The 11,209-nt window shown below is 53.2% G+C and overlaps 1 protein-coding gene across 1 annotated transcript; it reads right to left on the reverse strand.

The window, feature by feature from the left end:
- Positions 1 to 5,719: 5,719 nt before the first annotated feature.
- On the reverse strand, positions 5,720 to 10,843 carry UNC119 (unc-119 lipid binding chaperone). The gene is made up of 5 exons (XM_007937369.2): positions 10,618 to 10,843; positions 7,095 to 7,208; positions 6,471 to 6,573; positions 6,129 to 6,301; positions 5,720 to 5,832 (listed from the first exon to the last, which is right to left on the reverse strand). The coding sequence occupies exons 1-5, from the start codon at positions 10,841 to 10,843 to the stop codon at positions 5,720 to 5,722; spliced, it is 729 nt and encodes a 242-aa protein (XP_007935560.1).
- Positions 10,844 to 11,209: the final 366 nt, after the last annotated feature.

Here is an 11,209-nt window from a genome sequence, read left to right on the forward strand (position 1 = left end):
AACAATGTGGAACAAAACTCAAAATCATTTGGAAAAAAAAGGGGTGGGCAGGTTTGCTGGTCTGATAGAGCCTGGTGGAACCACTGAAACTGTGGCCCTTAGCTGCCCTTCAGGTCTGGAATTGAACCCACACCTATGGCTTCCAGCCAAACAAAAGACAGGCATATGAGTTGAATATTTACCTGAGGTAGACACACTCCTTGGAGAGAAAAATCATGGGAGAAAGAAGGGCTGTTTATGCATAGAGAGACAGCTCAGGGGGCAGGAGCACATGGAGGGATGGACACAGGGAAGAGGTAACTATCGGGAGGAAGTATGAGGGGAGATGTTGCATCAGGGTAAATTGTAGTCAGTGTCATGAGACAAAGTGTATGTGAACTGCTGTGTGGAAAGTGAATTTGCTCTGTAAACATTCACCCAAATCACAATAAATAAATAAATAAATATGTTATGGAGCACAGTTCTACTTTGACACACATGAGACCACAAGTTGTAATCAATTCAACAGCAAGAAATTTGGGGGTTTTATTTGTTTTACCAACTCAAGGCATATGCTTGAACTTCTTGTAATTGTATCATGATTAAGAAGACTAATCTTGGTTCTACTTTGTTTTGGGGAAGGTAGTTAATTCAGGTATATGAATATTCACTCAAGTAAAACAGTACAAACAAAAGCAAAGGATTGGCACTCAAATGCCAAGCAGTGTTCAAGCACGTAGACTTGAAACTAGCTGCCATCTTGGCAAAGACAGCAATAGTAAATACATGAGTGCCTCCTTACATTTGGAAAGTATTCCATTATTGATCATTTAGGTTTTCAGGGATGAGTTTAATTGAATACTATGTAAATTTGCAAGGCAAGCTGTTGAAAATCGGTTATCCTGTTCCTCTACTCTCCATGTTTTCTGTAAATTGGTTTTGAAACTAGAGGCTTGATGACAAAAACAAGCAAATAAATAAAACCTCAACTTTATATAGTTCATAGTCTTCAGCAGACTACCAAAGGGGTCCAGAGCATACTAACAAGTAAATCACCCTCATTCCAGTTGCCAGATGATGAGGGAGTGGAGAACGGCTCTTGGGGAAGGAGAGACAGGCTAAGGAGGCGGGGCTTGGGATAGCAGCCCTTTCAACTGAATGGGAAGCATCACCCTTCTTCAACCACTGGTCTGGCAGATCCACTGTGCACCCTGCAGGCCAGCCTGAAGAGGGAGTGAGCCATAGATTCCCCATAATATTTGGATTTTCTTGTTCTACCCTGAGGCAGGACCCTCGTAACACCCTTGAGGAGTCAAAGCAGTAGTGACTGGTCCACTAGAGATAGAATCTGAGGTGCTGAGTTGTCAAGTGACTGGCCTCTTCAGTGTCGATAGCTCATCAGCATCAGAGCCAGGAGGAGTCCCACCCCCACCCTGTCTTCTCCCTCCTCCTACTGTCCAGGGATCCTCTAGGTTCCTAGGGAAAGTCCCAAGAGCCAAATGCAGTAAGTTGCCCCATTAGCAGCAAGACCAGTGCCAGATGCATGGAGACTTAAAAGGAGGCAGGGGACCAAGGCCTTTCTCCGCTGGACCTCCTCCAGGCCCAAGGGACACAGGCCTCTCCTCAGTGTGAGTTCTAACCTGGTAATTGCTCCAGGGATGAGGATTTAAGACAGAGGCCTCTCCTTGTCTGAGATTAGAACCTCAACCCAACTCTACTTAGCAGCTGTAGTGAGGATTGTTATCAGAGTGGTGCCTGATAGTCCTCTTCCTGATACTGATCTCAGCCTAACAGTCTCTCTTCCTCCCTTCTATATATAGCTTCTCTATAGGCTTGTAGGAGCTCTGGTAGCATAGTGCCTAAGGCACTTGACTGCTCACCAGAAGGCTGGCGGTTCAAACCCACCAGTCACTCCTCGGAAGGAAGGTTGGGCAATCCTACTTCCGTAGTGATACTGCCTCAGAAACCCAAGGAGGGGTCGCTATGAGTCGGGGCCGACTCGACGGCATATAACAACAACAACAACATAGGCTTGTACCACACAAACAACAAAACCCTGTATCTGTATACAGTTTCATCTCCAAACCAACCCCCCTCCCACCCACATGCCCCTTCCTCACCTTCGTGGCAGCTGACAGTTGCTCACCACTTGCTTCGAGGTGAAATTCTTTTTTCCTTTAGTTTCTAACATAGCCTGCTCCAAATCAGGCCTCTCCGGCTGTTGCTTTCTTTAACCCTTGTTCCCCTCCCTCGGCCCTGCTCTCCAACCCTGGCCTTCCCCGGTCTTATTGGTCTCACTTAGTGGTCACCCCAGCAGGAGGAGAGCACTATTGGCATTGGTCAGTGGTGTCCCGTGCATTGCAAGACATTCAGCATTCCTGCCCGTCATTATCTAGTGCTTCTATAACAGAAATACCACAAGCCAATGGCTGTAGCAAACAATATATTTCCTGCAGTTTAGTAGGTGAGAGGTCTGAACTCAGAGCTCTGCTGTAGGCAAAGGCTTTCTCTGTGGGCTCTGGAGGAAGTTCTCTGTCTCTTTGGCTTCTGCTTCCTGGTTCCTTGGAAATTTCCATGTGTCTTGGCACCTATCTTAACCCATGTCTCTCTCTCTGCTCAAGAGACTCAAGACACACCCTACATTAATCCTGCCTCGTTAACATAACAAAGACAACCTATTCCCAAATGGGATTATAATGACAGGTAGAACCAAAAAACCAAAAACCAAACTCAATGCTGTGGTTGTTGTTATGTGCCTTCGAGTCAGACCCGACTCATAGCAACCCCTCCTTGGGTTTCCAAGGCAGTATCACTATGGAAGTAGATTGCCCAACCTTCCGTCCAAGGAGCGGCTGGTGGGTTTGAACTGCCAGCCTTCTGGTTGGCAGTCAAATGCCTTAGGCACTATGTCACCAGAGCTCCCAACAATAGGTAGAGAGATTAGGATTTACAACACATATTTTGGGGGGACATAATTCAATCTGCAACATGCTACCTGCTCACTCAATGCCAGTTGGGGATCTACCCTCAGTCACTGTCACGCCATTTGAGGGTCTATTCTTAGTTGCTGTCACAGCTTCAGCAATCATCTTACAGCCAATATATCACTACCTCAAGCCCTCAGGCCCTTCCTGGTCTCAGAGCCCAAATTTCCTGTCTCATTCTGGTCATTTTCTCCAGGACCTCTGTGCCATACCACAGCAAGTCCCAACCCGAGCGAGCTCATCTCCCACTAGCTCCCACTCTGACCTAACCTGGTTCTAACCGCTGTATGGCCCTCCCAGCCACCCCAACACCCAGGCCACAAACCAGGGATTCCGCCTCAACTGAACCCCTACCCAATTCCCTCATCCAATCACCACTAGGGATTTTACCTCTTAAAATCTCAACTTCATCCATTTCTATCTCCACGGATACTGACGTAAGTCAGGTCCCTTTCACTTCTCACCTGGATTCCTGCCACAGCTGCCTCACTGCCCCCTTGCCTCTAGGATGTTTAGTGCCTGGACTCTGGAGCCAGACTGCCTGGATTCAAATCCTGGCACTGCCACTTAATAGCTGTGCAACCTAGGCTGACCAAGTTAATCTTCCTGGGCCTGAATTTTACATAAAATGGGCATTAATAGTGCCTTTCTCAGGAATGATTCTGAGTTAAGACACGTAAAACAAAAAAATCGCTTGCTGTCAAATGTATTCCAGTTCATGGCTCACATGTGTCAGCATAGAACTGTGCTCCACTGGGCTTTCAGTGGCTGATTTTTCAGAAGTACATAGTCAGGCCTTTCTTCTGAGGTGCTTGTGGGTGCTTGAACCGCCAACCTTTAGGTTAGTTAACCATTTGCAACACACATAAAGCACTCAGTAAATGTTGGCTATTATTAGTCTCCTCCTCTCCGATCCACCTCCACACAGCAGCAAGACATAATCTGACCAGAGAAGTCCTCCTTCGTGGCTCCCCACTTCCTCAGAAGTCCCAATTCTCAAGCCCCAAGGCTCCACAGGTCCATCTTCCTTCCAGGTCATAAATACCCATTCTTTCTCCAATACACCTGGCACATCTGGCCTCTAAGCCTTTGATTATGTTCTTTTCTGTACCAAAACATGTTGTTGTTTTGCCGTCGAGCCGGCCCCAACTCATAGCGACCCCTCCTTGGGTTTCCGAGGCAGTATCACTATGGAAGTAGATTGCCCAACCTTCCTTCCGAGGAGTGGCTGGTGGGTTTGAACCGCCAGCCTTCTGGTGAGCAGTCAAGTGCCTTAGGCACTATGCTACCAGATACTCCCCCTAATTTCTTCTGGTCAAAGTCCTGATTTTCAATCCCCAGCTACAATGCTGCCTCCCCTAAGAATCCTTCCCAACACTCTCCAAGCCCAACTCTGCCTCCCCTGTATGCCTAGTCCATCACATCCTAGGGACAGGCATTTGCTTCCTGTATCACATATTTTTGAATTCCAAGTTCAACTTAGTCTGGTCACCAGCAGAGGCTCCATGCAACCCAGCTAAATTCCAGCATTCCCAGTCCTCCAAATAGTGACTCAGCTGAGGGTGGGCTGACACTGGGCATACCCACAGTCCCTGGAACAGCAGGCTGTGAACCCTGAGGTGAACTCTTCCACCTACCTGTTTCTGAAATCCCTCCTAAGTGCTCCTCCTCTAGTTCTTGGCTTGGGTCAGAGGGTCAGGGACAGTGTCATATGCAGGGCTGGCCAAGCCAGGGACCTCACCAAGGCAGCTGAGGGCAGGAGGGGGCTCCCTGTCTTAGCCAAAGCCCTGTCCACTTTTTCTCTGATGACTAAAAGCACAATCCAGTGGTCCTAGTAGGCTCTGGGGTCAGGGAGGGTGGGGTGGAGGACAAGGCCACCTCCCCTCAATATTTCCCTCCCGCTCTGGAGTTGAGGCCCTTGCCCCAGCCTCTGCCCTGCCAGGGTTGGCTGTGACTTTGGGCCAAATCCTCCCCTCGGGGGCCTGGGTCTCCTTTATCAAGGGAAAAACTCTTTGCAGCTCCAACGTGTAACCATGTGAATACTGACTCTAGATTTTGAGTGTGGAGTCAAGGTGCAAAGGATCGGGGACAAGAGGACTCAGGGGTCCAGGGCATGGGGAGAGGTCAGATTTTTACTACTTTGATCCCATTATTGCCTGCCCACCCCCACCACCATTTCACATGGGCCCACAACCAAAGAGAAAGGGAGAGTTTATTGAAAACTATATACAGTTGGTCCAACCCCTACACAGGCTGCAACCTGGGCTGTCTCTCCCACACCTCAGGCAGTGTATCAGCCCCTGATGGTGATGGCTGGGGCTGAGGTCAAGGCCCAGACTCCCTTGGGAAGTCTAGCAGCCATACCCCACCAAGGATCTTCATCTATGAGGTGGCAGGCAGGTAACAGGAATCCCTGCTCTGACTAAATCACAGTCTGGGTAAAGGAGCACTATTCTGAACCTTGGGCCTAAGAGGGCCCAGCTAGGTGGCCTGGAAGACCTGACTGCTCCTCTCACAGGAGGCCTTCCTGGACATGGAAGCAAACATCCCCCCTATCACCCACCCCATGTACCAGGCCCCATGGGCTTCATGAGGCTTGGACTGAGGACATCAGTCACCTTCCCTCCCAACACTGACTCAGGGTGCAGGGCTCTGAAGCACTCCCCGAGCAGAAGACCTGGGGTTGAGAAGTGAGTGCTGGGGAGGCCATGGGGGCTCAGGTCCAGAGCCTCCTGGGCCAGGGGGTAATTTGGGAATCAGGGTGTCCCACTGTAGGAATAGTCAGCTTTATTGTGCATCACCAGCCGGTCATCGACGAAGTAGAAGCTGTCAGACTGTGTTTCATACGGGTGACGGATCATCTCGCCGACTGCAAGAGAGGCCCGGCCAGGCCGGACAAAGGTCAGGACCCTGAGCTAGGCCAATAAAGGGGCTTCAGGATTAGGGTGGGGTGGGAGAGATAAACTGAATGACCCCAGAATACACCCCAGGCTCTTTGAGCCTCAATTTCCCAACAGGTGACATGGGAATGGTGACCAAAGCATCTGGTGCCACCAGACACAAAAGAGACTGAGGGTGGGAGGAAAAGGGATCAACCCATATGCAACCCCACCCTGTCAGCTTGGTCTGCACCCACCCCACGCTTGCAAGGCCCTGCCCACGCACTCAGCTCCTCCGAGAGTGGGGGGAAGTCGTAGATGTGCTCGCATGTGTTCTTGCTGCTGGGGATGCAGAAGCCAAAATGGAAGTCAAAGCTTTTAAGTAGCTGATTGCGGAAGTAGTGCCTCTCGATCATGCGGAAGTTGTTGACAGGCTTATCTCCCACTGTGAACTCCACCCTGAGAGAAGCAAGGGGGCAGGGCTAAGTCTGGCCTGGAAGTCAGCCAGCTGGGCTCAAGACAGACTGCTCTTCAAAGAGGCTCAGGAAGAACTCAAAAAGGTCTCACTCCCACCCCCAGCCTCACCCCCCCCCCCACCCCCACCCCTCGCCCCTGCCCAGTGACTCACGTGGCTCCCACCTGCCTCAGGCGGAGGAAGGCAGGCGTGAACTGGTAGCGGACAAAGCGCCCAGCATTGGGGTCCAGATCCCTCCGGTTGATGGGCAACCGCTCTGCAATGTACCCCAGGTGGGGCTCAGTGAGCTTCAGGCTGGAGCCCTTGCCCACCCAGTACCTGTCTTCCAGGGTCCCTATCCGTATTTTTAAAGATCTCTTCAAAAGACCCTGATGCATAGTGAGGGTTCAGAACCAGCAGAATGGCTCTTTCACTTGCGGGTTCCAGGTCAGCAGGTCACCAATTTCTACTGTGCCTCCCAGGGCCACAGGGAGCACAAAGGCCTGGGACCCTTGGGACTGCCATTTGCAGGGAGGCCTGCAGGGGGCAGGCCAGCAGGGGTTGAAGGGGCAGAGCTGTCTTCCCAAGATAGGGAATCCCAGAGTCCAACCCCAGAGGTAGATGGGAAGGAAAAGAAGACCCAGCTCCAGGCCAAAGCTCCTTGCCCAGAGACCCCTAAGAATGCTGGGGTCCAAACTTCAGCTCTGCTCTCTCTCCTCTGTGGCCTGAAGATTCCCTGGGCAGCCTCTTGCATTGCTCACCCACCTCCCACCCCGATGGCCCACGGAGGCCGCTCACCTGAGGCTGGGGGCTTTTTGATTTCAAAGAGGACAGTGCCTGAGTCCATGTCCCGAATCTTGAACCTGATGAAGTCGATTTTGTAGATATTCTCCTCAGGGGAGCACAGGTAGTCTAAGGGAGGCAGGCAGCTGAGCAAGGAAAAATCCCACCCAGAAGCCCCTCCTGCCAGCTCAGCATCTGGGGGAACCTCCGACTACCATTTTCTCTGACCTCTAGGGTTAGTGCCCTCCAGAAAAAAAGGAATTGAGACCTTACCCTGGGGGAGCCCCCACAGTGTAGGGGAGAGAGCGAGCGAGCTCTGCTGTTGGGATCTAATAGAGGACAAACAGCCCCATCTTACTGGTCTCTGGGGGACAGGGAGGAGCAGGGCATAGAGACGCAAAGGACAAGGCCACCTGCCTTACATCTTCCCTCCCATACTGGACTTGAAGGTCCTTATTCCAGCCTCTGCTGTGCCAGGGTTGCTGGTGACTCTGGGTCAAATGGGTCTCCAACCTGACGTGGATCCACCGGCACGAATGAGAAAACAGATCTGCCTTTGGGAACCTCACTGATGGGGTGATGCAGTTCTGCCTTGGGAGAGAGACAGTCCTCTGCAGGGCCCCCCTCCCCTATTCATAGCTGCCCCTGGCACTACAGATGTGTGAAGGGACTCTCCTTGATGTGGGTAGTGCTGGGACAGATGAACCCATCTCCAGGTCCTCTTTGCTGCCCCCTCAACCTCCACCTCTCCCTATAAGCACCTTATACAAGCCCAGCTCCCCTAAGCAGCTTAGCCAAAGCTCTGCTGACTGAAGCCCAGAGCCTAGAATATTGGGGGAAGTGGGCCAACTTTGCTGCTACCCTCTGATGACCTCCACATGGGAGGAAGTCTTATCAAACAGAGCAAACCCTCCTTGAATATCATCTGTGCAGCCTTGGCTCTAAGCCAGACCCCATAGAGAAGGGTACTCTCCTACCCCCCATAGCTGGGCCAGGAAGAGGAAGTGGCAGGTGTGGCGAGGGGTGGAGATGAGGCTAAGGGGAGTTCTCAGGCCTGCTCTGACCATCACTGTTCTTGCAGCAGCAACTGGTAGTGCTCAGGAGGCCTTGATAACAAATAGGGAGGAGCAGAGAGGCGTAGTGGGGGGCTTGGTGCTTTCAGCCTACACAGCATCACATCCTCCCCTAGCGGCCCACAGAGGCCTGGAAATCACCCCCCAGGCCCCTGGCTACTTTCTATTCCTCTGGGACAGGAAGAGGAAGTGAATGTAAAGTCATTCTCTCTTTCCCAGGTCTGCTTCTTCCCCAAGCCTGGGACAGCCCCCTCCAGGAAGCCCTCCTGGCAGCCATCTATCACCTTGGGGCCCAACACAGGGACTACACAAGGCTCAAGGAGAGGCCTGAGCCTTGGTCTGTCAACCACAGCCTACAGAAAAAGGAGATGAAAGGAGGCAGTCCCAATCTCCATCCTATATACACCTTATCTTCACAGAAAGCACTTGTCCAAAGATGTAGAATGAAGGCACAGAGCAGAGAGAGAGAAGGTGGGAGAACTGGGAGCAGGATCCTAGCTACCTGAGTCCCAGTCCCCCACGAAGCCCTCTCTTCTTCCCCACTCTCCAACTTCTGGGGCCTCTCCTCTCACTTGTAACAACATCTTGCCATCTGACTTCAGTCTCTCCTACTACAAACCCAACCTATTAAGCATTCTGTCCTTAGAGGAAGTGAGGAATGGGGGGTGTCCGTAGCTCAGAACAGCACAGCCACTCCCTCCTTTCTGCCAGCCAGGGATGAGGCCTGGGGCCAGGGTCAGGCCAAAATAAGGGGGAGAGTGGCTGAGGGCTCAAAGCGTAACTCCTCTCCTCCCTTCACCTAAAATAGTTTCCTAAGCTGGATTCAGGGCCCCATAATCCAGGAACAGCAAATCTCAGACCTCTGTGATTAGGGTCAGAAAAGATCAGGCAGGGGGTGCTAGGGCAGAGAGCCTTAGAACTCTGTTTTCAATTCTGCAGAGGACAGAGCTCCCATGAAGCCCCTTCCCCTCCTCAGAGATACCCTATCTATGGGCCATGAATTTCCTCCACATGATAAGACACATGGTGGTACATGGGTTGGGAGTCCCCTGTAGTTATAAAAGTTACTCAGAACTCAGGCAGGTCAGCATGAGCTCCTGACATCCCATGAGGAAGTTCTGCCCCAGAGCTAAGCTGGATCCTAAATGCCACTGTTGCCAACTGCAGTCCAATTGGCACTAACATCAGCCTGGTGCAGACCCTCTCCTTCCACCTGTGCCTGCTTGGATAAAAGAGCTCAGCCCTCCAGGGGCCCAGCCAAGGACGGCTGCTGCCTGGCTAGGAGAAGAGAGAGGTGCTGGGGCCCTAGGGACCCAGGTGCACAGACACAGGCCTGCAACTGTGGTCCCTTCCACAGCTATCTGGGAGCCCTAGGCTCTGCTGCTCCTGCAGGTCCACTCCAATGCCTGTCCCCCAGCCCCACAGAATGGGGCCCAATAGTTGCTCTCATAGAGGAAGCCAGAGCAGGGCTACTGACAAATAAAGCCAAGGTGGAGAGCAACTGCCTCCCCAAATGCCTCTTGTTCTTCCAGGCTATGCCATCTCCTCTGCCATGAAGTTCCTTAGCCCTTGTCCTTTGCCCATAGTGCCACCCTGAATGCCCAGTTGCCTGCCTCCAGCCATGAGCAGCCTGGTGTGCCATCAGTACTACTGATAAGAGTCCTATTTACACAGCAGTGCGTCAGGCACTGTGTAAAGTCAGAGGATTCGCTTAGCTTCCCAGTAACTCTCTGAGACAGGTGTTAACCTATTTTACAGGTGAAGCAACATGCTCGGAAAGGTGAAGTTACTTGCCCAATGTCACACAACCAACTGCATGACAAAGTTGGGACTCAAATACAGCCAGTTCAGCTCAGAAACTCCTAAGTGTTGACTAGGCCTCCTTTGGCGATGAGTCTTGCAGAGAAAGAGGACAGACCCTGGTCCAGACCCAAGGGCATTAACCGACTCCCTGGCAGGACCCAGAGTTAACCCATTGAAGCTTCCTGCTCAGTTTCTTTCCTGGGAAGGAGGATAGCCCCCGTCTTCCTGAAGGGCTCCAAGGTGACAGCAGTAATGGTGAGGGAGACCTTAGTATGCTTGAGGCCACCAAAGCAGCTCAGTCTCCACCCAGCCTCCAGGGCAGGGGCTGAGGCCTCAAAGGGCGCCTAGGGTACCGTGGAGAAAGGGGCCACAACTGCAGCTCCCACCCCACCTTCACCATGAGAAAGGGGATGAACTCCCCCAAATAATACATCTCCAAAGGGAAAACAGGGGGTACACAGGGAGATCAAGGAAAGGGGGGACATGGAGATCCCGGGCTTGGAGGCATGTAAGAGAGGAGAAGTAAATGTAGGGGAGGGGACCCAGAAGAGGAAGGGGAGTCAGGGAAGGACGGGAAGGGGGGCGGGGGCTGGGCTCCGCGCGCCGCGAGGGTCCCCCCTCCCGTTCGCATTCCCTCCCGCCCGCTCCTCGCCACTGCTCACCGCCCGTGATCCGCTGTAGCCCCAGCACGTCCTCCGGCCCGATCGGCTGCTTGCCCTGCAGCGGCCCCGGCCTGGGCCCCAGGCCCGCCTCTGGCTCCGACTCGGACCCGGATTCGGATTCTGCCTGCGACTTCGGCTCTGGTTTGGGATCCACGCTCGGGCCCGAGGCCCCTAGAGCGGGCTCCGCCCCCGTCTCGGCCCCGCCGCCGCCCTTCTTCACCTTCATGGCCTCGCGGGCCCGCAGCTCTCCCGCTGCCGCCGCCGCTGCCTGCGCCGGCTGGAGCGGGGGGAAGAGGGAAGCGTCCGCAGCCCCGCCCACAGCAGGGGCCCCAGGTACCGCTCCGCCCCGGCCCCCCAGGCCCCTCCCCTGGGGTGGGCCCGGCCCTTACTCCACCCACCCGGCAAGGCCCACCGGGACCCAAGATTTGTGGGTACCGCCCACCAGGGCTCTTAACCCAGGGTACGGTGAGGGGTCGCCTTGGGCTTCATTCATTTTTCATTTGGCACTTTGAGGGGGGGTCCTGCCTACCTCTCCTCCAGCACACGCTGCGCTCCAGTCCCTCTGCCCTTCTCACTGCCCTACAGTCATCAA

The sequence above is a fragment of the Orycteropus afer genome, unplaced genomic scaffold, assembly GCF_000298275.1.
Source record: "Orycteropus afer afer isolate SDZICR_OR568_19922 unplaced genomic scaffold, OryAfe1.0 scaffold00042, whole genome shotgun sequence".
In the NCBI taxonomy this organism is placed as follows: domain Eukaryota; kingdom Metazoa; phylum Chordata; class Mammalia; order Tubulidentata; family Orycteropodidae; genus Orycteropus; species Orycteropus afer.

Coding starts and splice junctions, on each gene's coding strand:
- UNC119 (XM_007937369.2), bottom strand. CDS start 10,843: ATGAAGGTGAAGAAGGGCGGCGGCGGGGCCGAGACGGGGGCGGAGCCC. Junction 6,302..6,470: donor CTGAGGCAGGTGGGAGCCAC/GTGAGTCACTGG, acceptor TGCTTCTCTCAG/GGTGGAGTTCACAGTGGGAG. Junction 5,833..6,128: donor CCCACTCTCGGAGGAGCTGA/GTGCGTGGGCAG, acceptor CCTCTCTTGCAG/TCGGCGAGATGATCCGTCAC.